Source organism: Oncorhynchus mykiss, chromosome 2 (assembly GCF_057628025.1).
Source record: "Oncorhynchus mykiss isolate SJ-2025 chromosome 2, ASM5762802v1, whole genome shotgun sequence".
NCBI classification, from domain to species: domain Eukaryota; kingdom Metazoa; phylum Chordata; class Actinopteri; order Salmoniformes; family Salmonidae; genus Oncorhynchus; species Oncorhynchus mykiss.
Window position 1 is genome coordinate 63,833,025 of NC_143023.1, and position 25,151 is coordinate 63,858,175.

At 43.4% G+C, this 25,151-nt stretch overlaps 1 protein-coding gene across 2 annotated transcripts; it reads left to right on the forward strand.

The window, feature by feature from the left end:
- The first annotated feature begins 473 nt into the window (after nucleotides 1–473).
- Nucleotides 474–25,118, forward strand: mov10l1 (Mov10 like RNA helicase 1). Of its 2 annotated transcripts, XM_021567981.3 has the most exons (25): nucleotides 474–592; nucleotides 919–1,031; nucleotides 3,093–3,280; nucleotides 7,859–8,021; nucleotides 8,173–8,285; nucleotides 8,700–8,887; nucleotides 9,303–9,446; nucleotides 16,407–16,811; nucleotides 16,957–17,151; nucleotides 17,535–17,649; nucleotides 17,816–17,993; nucleotides 18,143–18,213; nucleotides 18,313–18,404; nucleotides 19,159–19,217; nucleotides 20,986–21,138; nucleotides 21,333–21,514; nucleotides 21,974–22,120; nucleotides 22,221–22,342; nucleotides 22,447–22,546; nucleotides 22,712–22,858; nucleotides 23,196–23,369; nucleotides 23,756–23,905; nucleotides 24,138–24,245; nucleotides 24,473–24,705; nucleotides 24,830–25,118. In XM_021567981.3, exons 2-25 carry the CDS (start codon nucleotides 938–940, stop codon nucleotides 24,852–24,854), a joined length of 3,546 nt encoding a protein of 1,181 aa, XP_021423656.3. In that variant the 5' UTR covers nucleotides 474–592; nucleotides 919–937; the 3' UTR covers nucleotides 24,855–25,118. The 2 variants fall into 2 exon arrangements, with proteins under 2 accessions (XP_021423656.3, XP_090060625.1); XM_090204499.1 differs by lacking the exons at nucleotides 474–592; nucleotides 919–1,031; nucleotides 3,093–3,280; ... (1 more) ...; nucleotides 8,173–8,285; nucleotides 8,700–8,887 and adding an exon at nucleotides 8,977–9,005.
- Nucleotides 25,119–25,151: the final 33 nt, after the last annotated feature.

Genomic DNA, 25,151 nt, shown 5'->3' on the forward strand with positions numbered 1-25,151 from the left:
AGCATGTCAATGGTATGCTTCCTCAAAACTTGGGCCATCGGTGGGATTGTGTTGTGTGACAAAACTGCACATTTTAGAGTTGCCTTTTATTGTCCCCAGCACAAGGTGCACCTGTGTAATGACCATGCTGTTGAATCAGCTTCATGATATGCCACACTTGTCAGGTGGATGGATTATCTTGGCAAAGGACAAGTGCTCACTAACAGGGATGTAAACACATTTCTGCACAAAATATGAGAGAAATAAGCTTTTTGTGCATGTGGAACATTTCTGAGATCTTTTAGCTCAGCTCATGAAACATGGGACTAAGACTTTACATGTTGCGTTTATATTTTTGTTCAGTGTCAATATTACATGAAATGTAAATATGAAATATCAAAACTGAATGGAAACCCATTTGTTAAACCGAATCAACCGCGGGACGCCAGACAGGGACAGACCTGTTGTTTCAATGCTCTTGCTAACGTTCGAGTTGGCGGGACTATTTGAAGAAAGGTGTCCGTGTGCGAGCACGCAATTACATCTTTTTAGTCGCGTGTGTGAGAAAGCAGCACCTGAACACATTTACGAAGAGCAATTTGCTGCAACAGAGGTATGTTGCCTTGTACAACAATTTCTCAGGAATAAAGCAATATTTTATTAGTTAGGTTATGCACCGTGTTGTATTTTCATCACGTTTAAATAGCTACAAACCTGCAATAAAGACGAGTTTTGGAAGCATAATGTCAGTCAACTAGCGACTGTTCGCATAGCTGGCAACATTAGCGTGCTAATAAATTAGATGCAACGGCAATTGTATTAGCTATCAAGTGCAATGCGTTGCATGACCGATAAAGCAATCAAGTGCAATAGTGGCCACACTTATGTAAATTAGTTTGATAAACCACCAGTCACATTGTTTTGTTTTCCCCTCTTCAGCATCTAGCTACTTGCAGACATGGTAACAGCAGTGCAGTGTGTGATAGCCAAGTTGCTGGCCCCACTATGGAGAAAGGTAGAGGAGGCTGAAGTGGATGGGTTATATGGCACAGGTAAGTTTTCAAATGAGCTCACCAAGCAGCCTGACAGCTTCTCAATGCACCTGTCCTGTTTCAGTCGACAGCAAATGAGTGCTATAAATCCCAGAATGTGATCGATCCAACATTGCCAGTGGCTACAACCCACCTGTTCTCAAAGGAATTTTAACTACTTGTCTGTGTCAAATCTCTGATTTAGTCAACCCTTGACAGTTACAGTGACGAGAAAAAGTATGTGAACCCTTTGGAAATACCAGGATTTGTGCATAAATTGGTCATAAAATGTCCTATCTTCATCTAGGCCAAAACAATACAAACACAGTCTGCTTACACGAATAACAAACAGTTATATGTTTATGTCTTTATTGAACACAGTGTGAACATTCACAGTGCAGAGTGGAAAAAGTATGTGAACTCTTGGATTTAATAACTGGTAGACCCTCCTTTGGCAGCAATAACCTCAACCAAATGTTTTCTGTAGTTGCGGCTCAGACCTGTACAACTGTCAGGAGGAATTTTGACCCATTCCTCTTTACAAAACTGTTTCAGTTCAGCAATATTCTTGGGATGTCAGGTGGGAACCGCTCTCTTGAGGTTATGCCACAGCATCTCAATCAGGTTGAGGTCAGGACTCTGACTGGGCCATTCCAGAAGGCATATTTTCTTCTGTTGAAGCCATTCTGTTGTTGATTTCTGTGTTTTGGGTTGTTGTCCTGTTGCATCACCCAACTTCTGTTGAGCTTCAATTGGCGAACAGATAGCCTAACATTCTCCTGCAAAATGTCTTGATGAACTTGGGAATTAATTTTTCCGTTGCTGATAGCAAGCTGTCCAGGCAGTAAAGCAGCCCCAAACCACGATGCTCCCTCCACCATACTGGTTTTGATGTTGGTGTGCTGTGCTTTTTTGTTCTCCACACATAGTGTTGTTTTGTTCCTTCCAAACAACTCAGTGCTGAATTCTCTCTATTTATATACAATTTGTCTTATTGTGGCCTGATAAACATCAAGGCTTTTAGAGATACTTTTGTAACCCTTTCCAGCTGTATGCAAGACAACAATTCTTAACCTTGGGTCTTCTGAGATCTCTTTTGTTCGAGGCATGGTTTACATCAGGCAATGCTTCTTGTGAATAGCAAACTCAAATTGTGAGTTTTTTTTTTTTTTTTAATAGGGCAAGGCAGCTCTAACCAACATTCCAATATCGTCTCATTGATTCAGGTTAGCTGACTCCTGACTCCAATTAGCTTTTTGAGAAATCATTAGCCTAGGACAGGGATGGACAAACTTTTTGGCTCGGGCCACGTTGGGATTTTGAAAGTCAATGGAGGGCTGCATTTTGAGGGACCAATTGTTTGTTAAAATCAATTTGCGGGGGCCTCCCGAGTGGTGCAGCGGTCTAAGGCACTGCATCGCGTCACTACAGACCTAGGTTTGATCCCAGTCTGTTTCACAGCTGGCCGTGACTGGGAGACCCACGTGGCGGCGCACAATTGGCGTCGTGAGGGTTTGGCAGGCAGAGATTTCCTTGTCCCATCGCGCTCTAGTGGCTCCTGTGGCGGGCCGGGGGCGTGCACACTGACACGGTCGGCAGGTGTACTGTGTTTCCTCCAACACATTGGTGTGGCTGGCTTCCAGGTTAAGCAGACATTGTGTCAAGAAGCAGTGCTGCTTGGCTGGTTCGTGTTTCAGAGGACGCATGGCTCTCGACCTTCGCCTCTCCTGAGTCCGTACGGGAGTTGCAGGGATGGGACAAGACTGTAACTACCAAACTATGAAATTGGGGGTAAACAACAGTCTCGTGGGCTGTACTGTGCCCCCAAGGGGCCTATACTTTTTCCAACCTACACTGTTAATGTTTAAATTATGTATTCAATATAGACAAGAAAAATACAAATTGTGTGTTATTAGTTTAAGCACTTTGTTTGTCTATTGTTGTGACTTAGATGATCAGATCAAATTTGATGACCAATTTTTGCAGAAATCCAGGTACTTCCAAAGGGTTCACATACTTTTTCTTGCCACTAAGTTTTTCAATGCAATGATCACTGACCAGTCATAATCTTTTGTGTGTCAGCGATGGAGGAGGTCCGTAACCTGCGCTGCGGCGTGGTGACCCTGCTGTGTCAGGACTACGGCATGATCGACGACGATGTCTACTTCACCACTGGAGAGGTGCTGGGTGGCGTGCCGCTCAGAGTCGGGGATGCAGTCAACGGCCTTGCAGTACGAGATAGTGCCCAAGGAGGGTGGAAAGCACTGAGGGTGAGACACTTTGACCAAGACCTTACTTTAACCAGTATGGTTTTGTTATCTACGAAGATGAGACCTGGCTGGGTCATACTATTTAAATTGGTTTCTTACTTCGTATCCTGGCCTTTATTGCAATTGCCGGGTGAAATGACTAGAGCCCGACCGATGTGAGATTTTTGGTCCGATTTTAGAGTGGAAATATAATATACAATATCTGCATATATTTTTATTATAGCTTTAATTATAAAATAAAAACGTCTAAGGATTGTGCTTTCAACAGCCCTATAAAGATACTCAGAAAGCTGATTTCTTAAATTTGAGGAAAGAACATTAATGTGAATGGTGTCAAGTACACTCACAGGTAGTTAGCTGGCTAGCTAGCTAGCACTCGTCATGGAAACGGGGTTGGCGAAAAGTGAATTTGCACCAGTCCCTGACAAGTGACAACAAATGCATCCAAGCGTAGCTATGAAGCACTACTTTGTAACCTTCTATGTTTTTGTTAGTGTCTCGGAAAACATTTGATTGACAGAGCTTGAGGAATACCCTTGGCAAAGAGCAAATATAACACTCCAGATTTTTGCAGTCTTCACTAAAGGGCTGTAACGATAATATTACCACAGAGTAGAACATTCTGCTTGCTATACATTTGGGCATAGCATCCATTATTTGTCACAACACCCTACCATGACACTTTATGTAACAGTAAATGGCCAGTGTGTAAGCTTCTATCTACTCAGCACTCACCGTAGAAGCAGTAACTTCACTCTCCTCTCTGACTGGTGTAGTTGCGTTGCAGAATAGTGTTGAGTCTTGCTGTAGCGCTCAAAGGAAAGATAGGCTTATTGCCATGTAAAGAGCGCCCTCTTTACAAAAAGTCAGTTTATGATGGGGATGGGGATTTTGGTGTGTTTTCTTGCATCTTATATTGGTCCTTTTCGGAGGATTAAATATATTTAAGTTTCAACATTGTATTTTTTTTTACAATATGTTATTTTTATTCAAAGACTTAATCAATGGACACTTACTGACAGTTGTGGCTGCTTCACGTGATGTATTGTTGTCTCTACCTTCGTGCTGTTGTCTGTGCCCAATAATGTTTCTCCCATGTTGTTGTGCTGCTGACATGTTGTTGCTACCATGATTGTAATGTTGTGTTGCTACCATGTTGTTGTCATGTGTTGCAACTAGAGTTCGACCGATTAATCGGAATGGCTGATTAATTATGGCCGATTTCAAGTTTTCATAACAATCGGAAATCGGTATTTTTGGACACCGATTTTGCTATAAAATGTATTTAATCTTTATTTAACTAGGCAAGTCCGTTAAGAACACATTCTTATTTTCAATGACAGCCTAGGAACGGTGTGTTAACTGCCTCGTTCAGGGGCAGAATGACAGATTTTCACCTTGTCAGCTCGGGGGATTCAATCTTGCAACCTTACAGATAAACAAGTCCAACGCTCTAACCACCTGCCTCTAATTGCACTCCATGAGGAGACTGCCTTTTACGTGAATGCAGTAAGCCAAGGTAAGTTGCGAGCTAGCATTAAACTTATCTTGTAAAAAACAATCAATCAATCAATCATAATCACTAGTTAACTACACATGGTTGATGATATTACTAGTTTATCTAGCGTGTCCTGCGTTGCATATAATAGATGCGGTGTGTCTCGTTGCTCCAATGTTTACCTAACCATGAACGTAAATGCCTTTCTTAAAATCAATACACAGAAGTATATATTTTTAAACCTGCATATTTAGCTAAAAGTAATCCAGGTTAGCAGGCAATATTAACCAGGTGAAATTGTCACTTCTCTTGTGTTCATTGCACGCAGAGTCCGTGTATATGCAACCGTTTGGTCTGCCTAATTTGCCAGAATTTTACGTAATTATGACATATATTGAAGGTTGTGCAATGAAACAGGAATATTTTGACTAATGGATGCCACCCCTTAGATAAAATACGGAACGGTTCCGTATTTCACTGAAAGAATAAACGTCTTATTTTCGAGATGATAGTTTCCGGATTCGACCATATTAATGACCTACGGCTCGTATTTCTGTGTGTTATTATGTTATAACTAAGTTTATGATTTACTAGAGCAGTCTGACTGAGCGATGGTAGGCTGCAGCAGGCTCGTAAGCATTCATTCAAACAGCACTTTTGTGCGTTTTGCCAGCAGCTCTTCGTTGTGCGTCAAGCATTGCGCTGTTTATGACTTCAAGCCTATCAACTCCCGAGATTAGGCTGGTGTAACCGATGTCAAATGGCTAGCTAGTTAGTGGGGTGTGCGCTAATAGCGTTAGCTAATAGAGTGGTTGTTCCCCTTGCTCTGCATGTGTAACGCTGCTTCGAGGGTGGCTGTTGTCGTTGTGTTCCTGGTTCGAGCCCAGGGAGGAGCGAGGACAGGGACGGAAGCTTTACTGTTACACTGGCAATACTAAAGTGCCTATAAGAACATTCAATAGTCAAAGGTATATGAAATACAAATCGTAGAGAGAAATAGTCCTATAATTCCAAAAATAACTACAACCGAAAACCTCTTACTGTGGAATATTGAAGTCTCATGTTAAAAGTAACCACCAGTTTTCATATGTTCTCATGTTCTGAGCAAGGAACTTAAACGTTAGCTTTTTTACTTGGCACATATTGCACTTTTACTTTCTTCTCCAACACTTTGTTTTTGCATTATTTAAACCAAATTGAACATACAGTGCCTTGCGGAAGTATTCGGCCCCCTTGAACTTTGCGACCTTTTGCCACATTTCAGGCTTCAAACATAAAGATATAAAACTGTATTTTTTTGTGAAGAATCAACAACAAGTGGGACACAATCATGAAGTGGAACGACATTTATTGGATATTTCAAACTTTTTTAACAAATCAAAAACTGAAAAATTGGGCGTGCAAAATTATTCAGCCCCCTTAAGTTAATACTTTGTAGCGCCACCTTTTGCTGCGATTACAGCTGTAAGTCGCTTGGGGTATGTCTCTATCAGTTTTGCACATCGAGAGACTGACATTTTTTCCCATTCCTCCTTGCAAAACAGCTCGAGCTCAGTGAGGTTGGATGGAGAGCATTTGAACAGCAGTTTTCAGTTCTTTCCACAGATTCTCGATTGGATTCAGGTCTGGACTTTGACTTGGCCATTCTAACACCTGGATATGTTTATTTTTGAACCATTCCATTGTAGATTTTGCTTTATGTTTTGGATCATTGTCTTGTTGGAAGACAAATCTCCGTCCCAGTCTCAGGTCTTTTGCAGACTCCATCAGGTTTTCTTCCAGAATGGTCCTGTATTTGGCTCCATCCATCTTCCCATCCATTTTAACCATCTTCCCTGTCCCTGCTGAAGAAAAGCAGGCCCAAACCATGATGCTGCCACCACCATGTTTGACAGTGGGGATGGTGTGTTCAGCTGTGTTGCTTTTATGCCAAACATAACATTTTGCATTGTTGCCAAAAAGTTCAATTTTGGTTTCATCTGACCAGAGCACCTTCTTCCACATGTTTGGTGTGTCTCCCAGGTGGCTTGTGGCAAACTTTAAACAACACTTTTTATGGATATCTTTAAGAAATGGCTTTCTTCTTGCCACTCTTCCATAAAGGCCAGATTTGTGCAATATACGACTGATTGTTGTCCTATGGACAGAGTCTCCCACCTCAGCTGTAGATCTCTGCAGTTCATCCAGAGTGATCATGGGCCTCTTGGCTGCATCTCTGATCAGTCTTCTCCTTGTATGAGCTGAAAGTTTAGAGGGACGGCCAGGTCTTGGTAGATTTGCAGTGGTCTGATACTCCTTCCATTTCAATATTATCGCTTGCACAGTGCTCCTTGGGATGTTTAAAGCTTGGGAAGTCTTTTTGTATCCAAATCCGGCTTTAAACTTCTTCACAACAGTATCTCGGACCTGCCTGGTGTGTTCCTTGTTCTTCATGATGCTCTCTGCGCTTTTAACGGACCTCTGAGACTATCACAGTGCAGGTGCATTTATACGGAGACTTGATTACACACAGGTGGATTGTATTTATCATCATTAGTCATTTAGGTCAACATTGGATCATTCAGAGATCCTCACTGAACTTCTGGAGAGAGTTTGCTGCACTGAAAGTAAAGGGGCTGAATAATTTTGCACGCCCAAGTTTTCAGTTTTTGATTTGTTAAAAAAGTTTGAAATATCCAATAAATGTCGTTCCACTTCATGATTGTGTCCCACTTGTTGTTGATTCTTCACAAAAAAATACAGTTTTATATCTTTATGTTTGAAGCCTGAAATGTGGCAAAAGGTCGCAAAGTTCAAGGGGGCCGAATACTTTCGCAAGGCACTGTACTGTATTTGTCATTTGAGGCTAAATTGATTTTTATTGATGTATTATATTAAGTTAAAATAAGTGTTCATTCAGTATTGTTGTAATTGTCATTATTACAAATACATTTAAAAAATCGGCCAATTTAATCGGTATCAGCTTTTTTTGGTCCTCCAATAATCTGTATCGGTATCGAAAAATCATAACGGTCGACCTCTAATAGAGACACATGCCTACTATGTTCTGTGGTGACAACTGTGGCCATTCCATTCCTCAGGTGGAGAAGAACGCTGATGCCTGGGAGGAAGGAGGGGGAGGAGCCTCCCTGGAGGCAGACAGCAACCAGCTCCGTCCTCTGATTGGTACTGTGACGTCATGTGACCGGGACGGTGGCTTCATCAATCAGACCACTTTTTTTCCACGAGAAGCTCTTTGTGATGGTACTGTCAACGATCAAAATAGATTTACTCCTATTTATGTTCTACTATTCTATTTCTATGCTGCCAAGCTGTCCCAGATGCTATACCTGTTTAGCCTTTAATTTCCTATTCTATGCTTCCTTTTTTTCAATTCCTTGCTCCTGTCCATCAGGTTTTGAACCCATGAAAGGGGACTGGGTCCAGGCCCAGTACTTTATTAGTCCCACCCAGTGGAGCAGCCAGGCCCGGTCTGTGTCCCCCTTACGCTACCGCCGCATGGACCAGGTCAGTCCCTCCTCTAGAACTTCATTCATTCCTTGCAAATGGCATTTCAACTTTACCTCACTGAAGACATGGCAACATGCAGTACCTACATGTTTCGTACCCATGGATTTTGATCTGTAGTCCAATTATCACCGTCAAGTCCACATTAATGTGACGATACAAACTTTTAGTCTCACCCCCTTCTGATTTGGAAAGGCACACACCTGTCTATATAAGGTCCCACAGTTGACAGTGCATGTCAGAGCAAAAACCAAGCCATGAGGTCGAAGGAATTGTCCGTAGAGCTCCGGGACAGGATTGTGTCGAGGCACAGATCTGGGGAAGGGTACTAAAAATATTTCTGCAGCATTGAAGGTCTAGTCTCACTTACTTCTCTGCACACACACTCTCCCCCCATACCCCCACCCTACCCAGGTGCGTGTGTCCAGTGTGTTTGGCAGCAGCGGCGTGGTGGAGGACAGTGTGTTCTTCAGCCTGGACAACCTGCTACTCCCGGCCGGGTACCGTCCCTCCCCTGGGGACATGGTCAGCCTGGTGGTGGTGGAGAGCAGCCAGTCCTTCTACTGCTGGAGGGCTCTGTGCATGGCTACCAGCCAACACAGGTAAATAACCACAAACAGATCTGTTGGAGGGCTCTGTGCATGGCTACCAGCCAACACAGGTAAATGACCACAAACAGTTCTGTTGGAGGGCTCTGTGCATGGCTACCAGCCAACACAGGTAAATAACCACAAACAGTTCTGTTGTAGGGCTCTGTGCACGGCTCCTAGCCAACACAATTCGCTACAAAAATAGGCCCTGGACAATGATCAGTGAATTAATACATTTCCCACTGCTACACACACAAACCCTTGTATCAATGAAATGACCTATGATGGTCTCATGGCATTATCAGAATTCCACCATGTATGTTGGGTGAAATCTAAGGAGGAATTCATATGATATTAAAGGCTGATAATGAATTAGGACTTGGGCCACTAACCTACACCATTACCTCTGGTCTTTTTCCTCAAACAGTATGAGTACTGTCAATAACAGGTCCGTCCCAGAGGCGGAGATCAATAGTCTCCTGGAGGACAAGGGGGGCCTGGTGGTTGGCGACAAGACACACTTTGGGGTTCTGCTGCTGGGAGAGAGCCGGGAGCTGGTTGTCTGGATACAGTGAGTCAGCCATGGAGTGTCTACTTGTCTTAAATGAGAGAGAACTACCCTGTAAATCTGTAAATACCCTGATGAAGGCTTTTGTAGAAATGTGTTTGTTTTACAGTGCATTCGGAAGGTACTCAGATCCCTTCTTTTTTTTAACCAACTTTTGTTACATTACAGCCTTATTCTAAAAATCATCATTAAAAAAATGTTTTACTCATCAGTCTACAAACAATACCCAATAATGACAAAGCGTCCTGTTTCCATTGATCATCCTTGAGATGTTTCTACAACTTGATTGGAGTCCACCTGTGGTAAATTCAATTGATTGGACATGATTTGGAAAGACACCAACCTGTCTATATAAGGTCCCACAGTTGACAGTGCATGTCAGAGCAAAGACTAAGCCATGAGGTCGAAGGAATTGTCCGTAGAGCTCCGAGACAGGATTGTGTCGAGGCACAGATCTGGGGAAGGGTACTAAAACATTTCTGCAGCATTGAAGGTCCGTAAGAACACATAAGGGACTGCGACTCTGACTCGTCTTTTATGCATCGTGCATCGTGTTATGGTCATCAGCGAGGACATCGCTAAGCAACTGATTACTGACAGATCTGTGGCGCCGTGTTTTAGTATTGCGCTTGACGAAAGCACTGATGTAAGTGACATTGCCCAATTATGTGTCTGGATCCGCTTCCCTCAAAACGAGGCGTTCCGAGAGAAACTTTTAGGTTTACTGCCCCTTCAGGGACAAACACGAGGAGAGGATATTCTGAAAGCCCTTGTTACATTTTTTTGCTGTTAATAATATTGACCGGTCAAATCTGGCAACTATGTGCACTGCCGGTGGCCCAAACATACGAGGGAAGGGGAAGGGACTCATAGGCCAGATGAGAAAAAGAGAGGATATTCCCATATTTGTTATGTTTCATTGTATCATTCATCAGGAAGCACTTGTGGCTAAACTCAGACCTGTGACTTACAGAATGTGATGCAGCAAGTCGTGCTCGTGGTGAACATTTATTATTGCGAGGGCACTCAATCACCGGCAATTCCACCAGTTACTGGAGGAATACCAGACAGAATACGGCAACTTGATATTTCACAATGAGGTGAGATGGCTGTCTCGTGGCAGAGTTTTGAAAGATTTCTTTCTCTCCACCCTCATCTGTGAATTTGTTGCACGCAAGGGGAGAGAGGAGCCAGAGCTGGATGATCCACACTGGATATTAAAGCTGGCTATTTTTTTTAAACTGACATCACCTGCCATCTGAACACAGTGTATCTCCAGCTCCAAGGGAAAGCTAAAACTCTGGGCAAAATGCTGCGTGTGGTCACAGCGTTTCAACATAAAGTCACCAGACTGTTCATACCTGATAGTTTGTTCATTTCCCAAACCTCAGAGCAGTCACCACATCCAACCCTGACATACTGCCACATTTAAGCTATGATGCATTTGTGCGTGTGTTGGAGGAGTTGAATTTGGAGTTTGAGTAAAGATTCATGGATATGGAGTACAACATAATTGAGAACCCCTTTTCATGTGCTAGTGTCATCTCTGACCCCAGTCATCACAACCCTCTGTCCTGACCGTGCTGGAATAGAGAGTGAGATAGTGGCGCTGCAGGCCTATGACACATTGTAAGGTGAACTAAGATCAGGTGTTACCCATTTCTGGAGCCTTGTGTCAGACACAGAGTATCCACTTCTAAAGCAGTGTGCAACATTTTCAACAATGAACATTGTGAAACTAAAGCAGAGAAACAGACTGACCAATGCACACCTGGATTGCCTCACAAGAATAGCAACAACAGACTATACATTTAGAATGAATTCAGTCAAGGAGCAGAAGGGACATTTTTTGCTCATCCAACTACTGAGGTAACCCTTAATATGGGTCTAATACATGTGATGTAGCCTATTTGATGTGTGTATGTATATATTTGTGATGTGCTGTACATCAAATCAATTGCATGTGCTCTAAATTTGCTCTCAATTGATATTGGAATAAAAAGTACAACAAATAAAGATCTGTGCGGCCCTCTGTATCATCTCAAAGTGGCCCTCTGTCTCATCTCAAAGTGGTCTCCTTACAAAAAATAGTGAGTAACACTCCCCCTAATTATTGCCGTCGGGGTGCCCAGCACAGGTACTCCCAGCAGATGGAGCCAACGTCGCGGCACATACCTCCCCTCTATCACAAACCCCCGGGGTAGACCTCCCAGGATACCGCGAGGGGGAAAAAACTATTTAACCTTTTGTGACTAGGGGGCAGTATTTTAATTTTTGGAAAAATAACGTTCCCGTAGTAAACAGGATGTTTTGTCAGGACAAGATGCTAGAATATGCATGTAATTGACAACTTAGGATAGAAAACACTTTAAAGTTTCCAAAACTGTAAAAATATTGTCTGAGTATAACAGAACTGATATTGCAGGCGAAAGCCTGAGAAAAATCCAATCTGGAAGTGCCTCATGTTTTGAAAGCGCTGCGTTCCAATGCGTCCCTATTGAGCAGTGAATGGGCTATCAACCAGATTACTCTTTCTCCATATTCCCCAAGGTGTCTACAGCATTGTGATGTAGTTTTACGCATTTATGTTGAAGAATACCCGTAAGCGGCTACATTGCGCAACTGGTCACCTGATGGTTCCCAGAGTGATTCTCGCGTAAAATACAGAGGTAGCCATTATTCCAATCGGTCCTACTGAAAAACCAATTGTCCCGGTGGATATATTATCGAATAGATATTTGAAAAACACCTTGAGGATTGATTATAAACAACGTTTGCCATGTTTCTGTCGATATTATGGAGCTAATTTGGAGTATTTTTCTGTGTTTTCGTGACTGCAATTTCCGGGCGATTTCTCAGCCAAACGTGAAGAACAAACGGAGCTATTTCGCCTACAAAAATAATATTTTTGGAAAAAAGGAACCTTGGCTATCTAACTGGGAGTCTCGTGAGTGAAAACATCCAAAGCTCATCAAAGGTAAATGATTTTAATTTTCTGAAGCTTTTCTGATTTCCGTGACCAAGTTACCTGCTGCTAGCTGGACAAAATGCTATAAACTTACACAAATGCTTGTCTAGCTTTGGCTGTAAAGCATATTTTGGAGATCTGAGATGACAGGGTGATTAACAAAAGGCTAAGCTGTGTCTCAACATATTTCACTTGTGATTTTCATGAATAGGAATATTTTCTAGGAATATTTATGTCCGTTGCGTTATGCTAATTAGTGTCAGTCGATGATTACGCTCCCTCATGCGGGATGGGGAGTCACTATTAATCCATTTTTGAATAAGGCTGTAATGTAACAAAAAGTAAAGGGGTCTGAATACTTTCCAAACGCACTGAAATAACATTTAAGCACACTTTTTTGGACCATTGTCCTACCAAGACTCTCTGAATATAATTTTATTGTGAGACATATTTAACCTTTTTATTTCATCAGGTGAGCCCTGAATGACAAATCATAGAAATAAACACATCAAAATGCAAGCAGAAAGAAAACACGGTTGTAAAAAAACAATAAGGTCCTCAAAGAGCTTTCTGAATTGACCTAGAGGCACCAGAACGTTTAACATTTTTACCCCAAAAACAGTGCAGAAAAAGCTAAATGCTGATTTACCTAACGCTGTAGAGACAATGAATTTCCAGAGTTGGCCATCCCTGAGACTGTGTGGAAACTAGTATGTCTAAAGGTTAGTAATGATGTTCGATATAGTGGGACTTTTTTCTAAAAGGGCTTTATAAATGCAACCATAGCAATGTATCAACCTACGTGACATCAGAGGGCCAACCATGCAGTGATGAGTACTAAACCTAATGACCCTGCGTGGCATATCTTTGTCTATATATATATATATATATCAGCTTCTTGATATGCCACACCTGATAGGAGTGGCATATCTTGGCAAAGGAGAAATACTCACCAACAGGGATGTAAACAAATTTGTGCACAACATTTTGAGAGAAATAAGCTTTTGGTGCTTATGGAACATTTCTGAAATCTTTTATTTCAGCTCATGAAACATGGTACCAACACTTTACATGCTGAGTTTATATTTTTGTTCAGTATAGATACGCTTTTGGCACGAGCGCATCCAGTGGGGGAAAAAGTGCCCAATTGTCATCCTTGAATAAAAGTAAAGATACCTTATTAGAAAATGACAAGTGAAAGTCACCCAGTAAAATACTACTTGAGTAAAAGTCTAAGTATTTGTTTTCAAATATACTTAAGTATCAAAAGTAAACGTATAGACCTTCCCGAGTGGCGCAGCGGTCTAAGGCACTGCTTTTTAAGACACTTTAAGGCACTTTTCTAAGGTACTGCCCAGATATTTGTAAGCAGGAACACAATCAATATGGGCACCATTTTTAAAGTACATAAGCTTAAATCATCAGTTATTTGTATGTCTAGAGAACAACATATACTTAGTTTTAACTGTATTCAATACTAATTTCAGGTCAAGAAAGTTTTTCTGTAATACAATGAAGCAGACTGTGGTTCAGATAGAGCCTGTTCAACTGTGGTGGCAATACCATACACAACCGTATTCTCGGTATACAAGTGGTTACATTTTTCTTTACAGACAAGTCAATATTGCTAATGTAAACAGGGTGAAGTACAGGACTATAACTCAAATTTTTTTTTTTCTTGTGGGCAATTCAGGATGTCTCTCAATTAAAAAATAAAATAATGATTGTTCTCTAAGCGGCGTTGTACAATTAAAGGTCAAATGCACTGCATGTCAAATGAATTCAGGACTTGTGAAGTTATACCCAGGCTAAATATAAGCCTTCCACAAGACCCACTAATAACTTTATTTTATCCAAATAGTTTAACATTTGTAGAAAAAAAATATGCATCTAGAACCATGCATAATGCACATTACCTAATACTGACTAAGTTCTTGTAGCAGACGTTAGGCTATCGAAAATGTAACTGCTTGTCGGAGGAACATGTGCTCTCTCAACTTTGTTGGCGTGTCACGCAGGGCGAGGGCTTGGTTTGTGTGTAAACCATAGAGGATAAGGCGAAGTGAGAGGTTTCACTCACGCTAAAATTGGTCCAAAATAAGCCCAATGTGTTTCAATGGGCTTATTTTGGACCTAAGCTTGTCGCCTGCCTTTGTGACAACTCCCATTGTTATGGCGGAGGCGTGCATCTCGTCATTATATATAGACCTCTGGGGTAAATAGGGAGGTGAACACAGCACAGAAGGAGCGAAAGAGACGACCCGAAATACAAGACGAGAACAAGCGGACATAAACGCTCATAAAATCAATACAGACATTTGGAATATTGCGCAAAAACATACATTTTAATTAATCCGATCATCCAGTCCTATGCAGGACCCAGAATCGACACCTTTCGTTATATCCAGAATACCTGACTTAACACCATCAAAGAATACACATTTGAGTTCTATATGTGAAGTAAACTAGTTACAACAGGATTGGGTATCTTTGATGGGGGTGGGGGCCCCAAAACATCTGAACTCATCATGGGTCTGTGTACTCACATCCATACCCACTGTCAGAGTTGACCCTAGCTTTTTGGGTGCTTTAAGCAAAAATGTCATGTGGGCCCCCCACTTTGCGAGCAAAACATATTTGCGCCTCCCCTTTTGACAGCAGCGAGAAATTGAACGTTTTAGAGTACATTTCCTGAAGTCTGCACATTTTGCCATGGGCGTAGAGAAAATGTTGCAGTTTTTTATAGCAAGTTTGCGGCAATTCTACACATTTTACGATGGGACAGAGAGAAACGTTTGCAGATTTGAGTCATTTATCTGAGCGAGAGTGACTAACAATCATGCCCCCCCCCCCGGTCATTAGTTTGGCCATGATTACTATACGTTTAGATAGCTGGCTGCTTAACCACTTTACCAATCTAAAAAATTTTAGCTGACATGGGCTAATTGAGGTACTGTCTGTGACTGACATAACAAGAGAAACTGCTGATGCGCAACCATATTTCGAAGTTGCACCTTGTGCAATTTTCCATCCCTGAGCTGCAGATACATGCAGCCTGGTCTAGCCAATTTGAGGAAAGCCTCTGAATTAGCAAGTGATCAATAGTATCGAGGGCCTTTGACAGGTCAATGAAGAGGGCAGCACAATGTTGCCTTTTATCCATTCAATTATCCACTTTTATAACTAGGGATGCAGTGCAATGACCTGGTCTAAAACCTAACTGATGTACATTTAGCTATGAAATGTGTTCTAAGAAAGATCTGAGAATTAATCAAGGATTTTAATATTTTAGCTAGGTAAGGAAGTTTTGAAATTGGTTGATTTTAGTTATGTAGGCCACAAGGGTCACCAGCTTTGAAGGGGGAGTAGATGAGCCGCCTTCCAAACCTTGAGGATAGCACCAGACAGTGGAGGCTGCTGACGAGAGGACGACTGTTAATAATGGCTGGAACGGAGCGAATGGCAAAAAACATATGGAAACGATGTGTTTGATATTGTTGATACCTTTCCTCCTGTGGTACCAGATATACAGTGGATTCGGAAAGTGTTCAGACCCCTTCACTTTTTCCACATTTTGTACGTTACACATAATACCACATAATGCCAAAGTGAAAACAGGTTTTTAGACATTTTTGCTAATTTAATAAAAAAAATAAAAACTGATACCTTAAGTATTGAGGCCACTGTGTTCAAGTTGTAGAAACATCTCAAGGATGATCCATGGAAACAGGATGCACCTGAGCTCAATTTCGATTCTCATAGCAAAGGGTCTGAATACTTATGTAAATAAGGTATTAGTTTTTTATTTTTAGTACATTGGCAAACCTGTCTAAAGACCTGTTTTCGATTTGTCATTATGTGGTATTGTATGTAGAGTAGGGATTTAAAAAAAAAATGTAATCCATTTTAGAATAAGGCTGTAATGTAACAATGTGGAGAAAGGGAAGGCGTCTCGATACTTTCCGAATGCACTGTATTCTCTTTTCTCTTGACAGGAACCGAGGCTCTGAGACCCATAGACTGAAGTGCTGTGAGTTTGCTGGCTGGGACTCAGAGGAGCAGTTCAACCTAGGGACTGTGACAGACCCACCGGGACAGAGAAAGGGTGTTGTACAGCTTCCTGCTCTAACACAGATCCTCTATCGGGGTATTCAGGGCCTATCCAGCAAGCACACTCCCATGGTGGGTCCCGCTCTCTACCCGCAGTCCGGGTCTGCTGGGCCTACTGTACTGCTCAATGGTGATGGGAAGGAGATGAATGAGATAGATGGAGATGTGGTTGGAGAAACTGGTGAGGCACATCAGGACACTGTTCACAAGCCTGCCATACGGACAGATGAGCGAGACGTGGAGATCGCACCAGGGGAGAAGGTATCTGTGAAAGTGGGCTGCCGAGCCAAGTAAGTCATGCTTTAGCTAGCTGCTATACAAGTCTGGTATAGTTGTCCATTTCTGGTGGTGTCACTATTATCTGACTGAATCAATATGTTCTGAAGATTCAGGTTTTTTAAAACATTGATTATGTATCCCTCCATCTTACCCTAGGAACTTGGGGCGTTGTGCGGAGCTGCTACTCCTGCACTTCCCCTCTTTCACCATTGGGAGGCGTCTGGAGGTCACAGTGGGCAGTAAAGAGGAGAGTCTTCTCCAGCCCGTTGCTCCCTACTGCCCGGCAGCCCCACTGCCCCTTCCTCAGGCTGCCCAGGTGGTCACGGTGATGGCTGCACATCCACCTCAACGGTAAACTACACCCTGATAGTGTCTGTGCTGTGTTGTGTAGGTATGTTCGGCCTACCTGCAAACCACATTTCCCTATAGAATAATGGCGATTATCTTGACTAGTTGGTGATACTGTCCACCAACGTTTTCTCTAAAATCAAATGTTTTTTTCCCCCGAACCTAGTTACTCTACCCATGTTGGACATGTTGAATGATGACAGTTTGGTCCACATTGATGTATTACACCCCTCCTGTGTAGTTAGAATTACACCCCTCCTGTGTAGTTAGAATTACACCCCTCCTGTGTAGTTAGAATTACATCCCTCCTGTGTAGTTAGAATTACACCCCTCCTGTGTAGTTAGATAAAATCACTAGCCTATGACTTTCTTATTTTATTTCACAGGCTGACTAAGCGCCACCTGCCTAACTTCCTGGGTAACTACCCGGTGCCCCAGGCTCTACGGGACTGTATGGAGGCCGACCGTGACGTTTTGGTGGCCCAGCCGTGTCTTGGAGAGGTAAGGGAAGGAAGTCTTCCATCGTCCATGCTTTGTTCCCACCAGCCTACAGGAATCTGGCTCCAATTTGGTTTTGATTGAAAAGTCGCTCTGGATATTGATATGGGGGCCTTTGCGCCTCCACTGTAAAATAATGGATTAGTTAATCTCCCTCTATTTCTGACAGACTCTGTCGGCGGCCAACATGCGTCTCCGTTTCTCGTCCCTGCTGTGGCTGGAGGAGCTACAAGCTGAGAGCGAGCTCAGGGAGTTCAGCATCAGTGGAGCCCTCCTCAGGAGAGGCGCCATCTATCTGCACCTAGAAGTGCTTGGCCTGGCTGAGGGCAGGCCCAGTCTCTTCATAGGTATCTTTTGAGTCTTAATTTGGCTTTGTAATAATAATGGAACGTTTGATTGTCACACACACCAGATGGGTACAATGAAATGTGTCGTTTCACAGAGTCAGCCATACTTGAATTTAGATGTTTGATATAGTGTTTTGTCTGCTCTACAGGTGACAGAGTGGCACTGAAGAAGCCAATCAGTGGAGGCGTGGTGATGGAGTACATCGGTTATGTCACAGAGGTACTCACAAGTTTTGATCTTAGCGTTTTGCTTGCCGCGCTGATATTTCTCCTTGTGCTTTGTTCACACTGACCTGAACACTGTGGACCTTATCCACAGATCAATGATGAGGACGTGAGTCTGAGGGTGAACACTGAGTTTCAGCATGGCTACCTGGGAGAGCCTCTAGATGTTGAGTTCACCTTCAACAGGTACCTGCCTTGTCCTGGTTCTAGGAAGGATCCTTTCTGTGTCACTAAGTGTTGATCTCTGTTCCTTTAGCATAGATAACGTGTGACAGGTTGACAGTTAATGAATTATGTATGATGTTTGTGTTGACAGTATATGAATTATGTATGATGATGTTTGCGTTGACAGTATATGAATTATGTATGATGTTTGTTGACAGTATATGGATTATGTATGGTGATGTATGTGTTGACAGTATATGGATTATGTATGGTGATGTGTGTGTTGACAGTATATGGATTATGTATGGTGATGATTGTGTTGACAGTATATTGATTATGTATGATGTTTGTGTTGACAGTATATTGATTATGTATGGTGATTGTGTTGACAGTGTATGGTGATTGTGTTGACAGTATATGGATTATGTATGGTGATGTATGTGTTGACAGTATATTGATTATGTATGATGATGATGTTTTGTGTTGACAGTATATTGATTATCTATGGTGACGTTTGTGTTGACTATATATTGATTATGTATGATGTTTGTGTTGACAGTATATTGATTATGTATGATGTTTGTGTTGACAGTATATTGATTATGTATGATGATGATTGTGTTGACAGTGTTGACAGTATATGGATTATGTATGATGATTGTGTTGACAGTATATTGATTATGTATGATGATTGTGTTGACAGTATATTGATTATGTATGATGACGTTTGTGTTGACAGTATATTGATTATGTATGATGATGTTTGCGTTGACAGGTTGTCCATGAGGCGATGCCACTTAGCACTGGACCAGAACAAGCACTTTGAAGAGAATGGTGATCTTGGCTTTTTTCTCTCAATCCCATTTCCAAAATGTGTTGTATTTACCGTCATTTCCGGACTATAAGCCGCTACTTTTTTCCCACGCTTTGAACCTCACGGTTTATACAACGACGAGGCTAATTTATGGATTTTTCCCACTTTCACAAGATTCATGCCGCCAAAAAACTGAGCACCGTCACATAATGTGACGTAAATCGAGCGCGCTCAAACTTCCCATCATTCTGATTACGGTAGTAATTTTGTCACCCTCATCATGACAAAGACACGGAGAAATGCATATGATGCAGCTTTCAAGTTGAAGGTGATCGATCTGGCTGGAAATAGAGCTGCTGCACGGGAGCTTGGCCTTAATGAGTCAATGATAAGACGTTGGAAACAGCAGCGTGAGGAACTGACTCAGTACAAAAAGACAACAAAAGCTTTCAGAGGGAAGAAAAGCAGATGTCCCGAACTAGAAAATGAGCTTGAAGACTGGGTCAACACACAGAGAGCAGACGGCCGAGGTGTTTCAACTGTGCAGATCCGACTGAAAGCCAAAACAATCGCCACCGCAATGAAGTTTGAGGATTTTAGAGGTGGACCATCGTGGTGTCTAAGATTTATGAGACGTAAAGGCCTGTCCATCAGGGTACGGATGAGTCTGTGTCAGCAGCTCCCTCCCGACTACGAGGAAAAAGTTTCAAACTTCTGCAAATTCACTGATGCAAAGATAGAGGAGCATTCCATCGGCCCGCACGACATCATACATATGGATGAGGTTCCTCTGACGTTTGACCTGCCTCTCACTCGGACTGTCAACAGGAAAGGCGACTCATCCGTCACGCTGAAAACAACTGGGCATGAAAAAACGCACTTGACCTGTGTTCTGAGCTGCACGGCATCAGGAGAAAAGCTTTTTTTAAACGCATGACGATGCCAAAAGAAAAATTCCAGAGAGGAATTGTTATGAAAGTCAACAAGAAAGGATGGATGACGGACGGCCTAATGCATGAATGGCAAACGGAGTGTTACAGCAAGCGACCGGGAGGATTCTTTCACAAGAACAAGGCATTGCTCGTCTTGGACAGCATGAGAGTATTTGCAGCCACTCGACATCAGTGTAAATCGTGCATTTAAGGTGGCGCTCCGTGTTCAGTGGGAGGCTTGGATGACAAGTGGGGAGAAATCCTTCACTAAAACGGGCCGCATGCGAAGAGCCACTTATGGTCAAGTCTGCCAGTGGTTCCTGATAGCGTGGAGCATTGTCAAAAAATCCACTATCATCAACGGGTTTCGAAAGGCTGGACTGCTGCGTGTTGTTGAGGGCAGTTCAGCGGGGAATTTGCCTCCGGATGAAAGTGACGAGAGCGACAATGAAAACGATCCAACATCGGATGAAGCAATTCTGAGGCTATTCAACTCCGACACCGAAGGAGATGACTTCAGTGGTTTCAGTGCACAGGAGGAGGAAGATGGTGACCAATGACTTTCTTGGTAGGCTACTTTTAATTTTTGTTACAAGCCGTGTTTCGTTTAAAGGCTGTGTAAAGTTCATTTGTTTCAATGTACCGGTAGGCACCTGCGGCTTATAGACTTGCGGCTTATTAATGTACAAAATACATATTTTTTAATAGTTCAGTGGGTGCGGTTTATATTCCGGTGCGCTTAATAGTCCAGAAATTACGGTAGTCAACTATTTCTTCTTCTCTCTCCCCCAACCCCTGGTAAGTTTATTTCCTGTCTGGTCCACCACTGATTGTGCGTCTTCTCCTCTCTTCCCAGTGTTCTTCCCTAAAGCTGTGATGCTTCAGGCCCCTCTATGGACGGGAGAGTGGGGTCCAGAGGAGGTGAAAGAGGGCACCCTCACAACCGATGGGGTGAAGCTGTCAAGCGTCTCCGTTGACATGGTCTCAAAGGCCACACAAACCAAACCAGGTGATATAAGCATTGGGAGTCCTTCATTCTGACAGCACAGAGATGATCTGTATACTACAGCTGCTGAAGTGTCATAAACCTGAAGGGCATTAGAACTCGTGTCCTAACTAGGACAGTTCAGTACATCTGTGAGACAGAATGAATGATCAGTCAAGGAGAGGGGAACGAGTATTGAGCCTCTTTAATTCTCCCAGATTCCAGGCTGCCATCTAAACCCATCCCTAACCCAGGCCAGTTATTCAACCAGCAGCTGAACCCGTCTCAGAAGGAGGCAGTGAAGCGGATCCTGGCAGGGGAGTGTCGGCCCACTCCGTACATCCTATTTGGACCCCCAGGGACAGGAAAGACTATCACGCTCATAGAGTCCATACTACAGGTAGACACCCCTCAACCTGGGAGGTATCCTAGTGGTTAAGAGCGTTGGGCCAGTAACCAAAAGTTCGCTGGTTTTAATCCCCGAGCCGACTAAGTGTAAAATCTGTCGACATGCCCATGAGGAAGGCAATTAACCCCAATGGATATCAAATGTTATTTGTCACATGTGTCATAAACAACCGGTGTAGACAAACAGTGAAATGTTTACTTAAGGACCCTTCCTAACAATGCAGTGAGAAAAATAAACAACCAAACCCCCGGTTTATATAGGATTGGTTTTCTTTCAAATGTTTTGACTGTTTGGGTCAGCCTGTCTGATGAGCAGGGTTTGCACTTGTAGTATGTTCCATCGATTCCATTGCACCTGGCAAGCTCTATCAAGTTTCTTATATTTGGTTATTTACAGAAGTTTCCCTCCATTTTAGTTCCCTGAATAAATAATAGTGGCCTCCTCCCATAGGTGTATCACCGCCTGCCCAGTAGTCGTGTGCTGGTGTGCACTCCCTCCAACAGTGCTGCAGACCTCGTCTGTATCCGTCTCCATGAAAGTGGGTACCTGAACTCTGCCAGCCTGGCCCGCGTCAACGCCTCCGGTCGACAGGAAGAGGTACTGCACCCATTGCCGCCGCAGGAATTTCATCAGTCCTATTTTTTTCCGACCAGTTCGTGCCTCTGTCTGGATCGCATTTCCCTCTGTATCTCCATAGGCCATCCCGGAGGTTCTAAGGCAGTACTCTCAGGCTGGGGAGGACATCCGACAAGCCTCCTTTCACAGGATTGTGGTCAGCACCTGTTCCAGCGCCGGCATGTTCTACCAGATTGGACTGCGGTGAGGGAGGGTAATGGGGTTCAGTGTTAACCTCCCTCACCAGAGGAAACGTAACTGTAGTAAACCTGATCTAAGGTCATTGTCTCTTTGCTGCGTTTCCTCAGTGTGGGTCATTTCACCCATGTGTTTCTGGATGAGGTTGGCCAAGCCACGGAGCCAGAGGCACTGATCCCTCTGGGGCTTCTGTCAGAGAGAGACGGACAGGTTAGACTGAACACCGAGTACATCTACAATCCTTACTACAGTGGCGCAACTGTGAAGAAAGCAACCCATTGCCCGTAACTGACATAAGTCATAATTGACCATGCGTTCTGTAGCCTCCTGATCAGGAAGTGAGTCATATTTTCTGTTGCTCTCGCCATCCTTTAGATAGTTCTGGCCGGAGACCCCCGGCAGCTGGGTCCAATTGTGAAGTCCAAGCTTGCGCAGGCGTTCGGCCTGGGAGTGTCCCTGCTGGAGAGACTGATGGCCAACACTCTGTACTCCAGAGAGAATGGTGGATACAACCCAGTGCTGGTGAGTAGACACACGCACAATCCCTGTCAGTGCCGTGATCACTAAAATCCTGCATAGTGAATCCACCAACTATGAATACAAATTCTGCATGTTTTTCTAAATAATGTTTTGCCCTTGCATTGTAATATAATGTATGCCATTTAGCAGACTTGTTTTATAACCTACAGTCATGTGTGCTAGCATTTTACTCATGGATATCCCCAGCGGAAATCAAGCCCACGACCCTTAGTGTTGCAATCACCAAGCTCTACCGACTGAGCCACACAGGACTGCGTGGTAAATAAATGCTACCACAGTTGACGCGTTCTCCTGGTGGCCTTTCCTCTTCCTCTTCCAGGTGACCAAGCTAGTGTACAACTACCGTTCCCACGAGGCCCTCCTGGCCCTGCCCTCTAGACTGTTCTACAACGGGGAGCTGTGTGTCAGGGCCCAGAGGCTCGTTGTGGACTCCCTCTGTCACTGGAGCCGTCTGCCAACCAAGGGATTCCCCCTCATCTTCCACGGAGTCAGGGTAAGGACCCCGTCTCTTACTCCCTGTTCTCGTCAATCAATCAACTGAATGTATTTTTTAAAGCCCTTTTTACATCCGCAGTTGTAAAAGAGGAGGGGGGACGGACAGCAGGTCAGGGACAAGGTAGCATGACCTGTGTCCCATAGTCGCAGGCAGAACTTGCCCAAAAGGAACTCAAGACATGGCCTCTTCCTAAATAGTCTCGTCTTTACATACTCATATCCTCCTGTCCTCTTCCAGCCCCTTTCTCAAACAATCAGCGTTTCCTCTCCTTGCTTACCACTGACATTTTTTGAACATTTTGACCAATATGGGTTTTCCTCTTTGGTTGGAGCAAAACCTAGACGTCGAACACCAATAATGCCAGTCACCATTCCCCCTCTCAGGGCACAGAGATGAGGGAGGGCAACAACCCGTCGTGGTTCAACCCTGGAGAGGCGGTACAGGTGATGCTGTACTGCTGCCAGCTGGCCAAGAAGCTCTACAATCCTGTAGCTGCTAGTGACATTGGCATCATCGCCCCCTACAGGAAACAGGTTAGAAGTGCACATATCGGCCATCACTGGTTGGTCCTATTCTGTTTTGTCAATCTGCTAGTTTTGATGTTCACCCCAGAGTCTAAGCCTCTAGAAGGCGATATCTACTAAGCTAACATTTAAAAGGCCTCAAAAACTCATAAAAAGTGACTCATTCTGTCACAGTAGTACAGTTTTCCCTCAACTCTGAACACTGGTCTGAACCCCTGAATCATGAACCTCTCCTCTCCAGTCGGAGAAGATCCGTGTGCTGCTCCACCGGGTGGGCCTGTCTGACATCAAGGTGGGCTCTGTGGAGGAGTTCCAGGGACAGGAGTTTCTGGTTATTATCTTGTCCACGGTAATATTCCAATCTTTCCTCTGTCCTACTCATTATTGAACTCTGACTAATTTCTCCCTTTACAGGGTCTCGGTTCCTTTTCAATTAAGGGAATCAATTCTGAAATTGAAAAATATTAAATAATGTGTCACTTTTGTATGAGCTGAATATCACTTTGCTGAAATTGACTGAATTGAAGTTGTAATTCACCCTAAAACATCTACATAAAAGACCTCTTGTTGTTCCAGGTGAGGGCAAATGAGTTGGTGCAGGGCAACGACCTGCAAAGCATACTGGGATTCCTGTCCAACCCTAAGCGCTTTAACGTAGCCATCACGCGGCCCAAAGCCCTGCTCATCGTCGTGGGCAACCCGCACATCCTCGTCAAGGACCCATGCTTCACCGCTTTACTCCAGTATTGTTTTGAGAACGGGGCCTACCTGGGCTGTGACCCCCCAACCTGTCTCAGGGCAGCACACCGGTGTGTTTAGAGTGTATTATGCACCACACACACACACACCGTTTTAATTTGAGTACAAGCAAGACGCTTCATGATGTGGCTTTAATTTGTCCGTAATAACACACATTCATCTGTTTCTCCTCAGAGCTGCCAGTGAGAAAGAGGAGTGAGAGAGTTCACCGCCCTCACGGCTGACACTCCACTGCTACATGTACAATTATGTTCAAATACAAGTTTCTTCTTTCATTCTTTACGTTACGATGACTTAGCTCTCTGCATTTGTTATTCTACACCGTCGGCTGCATATGTCTTAATCGGTGGGAAATGGTTTGTAAAAGATGTATTAAGAGAATGCACTCCCATTTCTTAACTGCTGTATGTTGCTGTTATCATGCCGTCCACTGGGTGGCAGTAATAAATATGACAAACCTTTGGTGTTTTTTCTTACTGGGTTATTGTACTTTGAC

Excerpts from the sequence above, each read along its gene's own strand:
- mov10l1 (XM_021567981.3), top strand. The coding sequence starts at position 938 with ATGGTAACAGCAGTGCAGTGTGTGATAGCCAAGTTGCTGGCCCCACTA. Across the intron at positions 16,812-16,956 it reads AAAGTGGGCTGCCGAGCCAA|GAACTTGGGGCGTTGTGCGG; the intron begins GTAAGTCATGCT and ends ATCTTACCCTAG. Across the intron at positions 17,994-18,142 it reads CAGGCCCAGTCTCTTCATAG|GTGACAGAGTGGCACTGAAG; the intron begins GTATCTTTTGAG and ends TCTGCTCTACAG.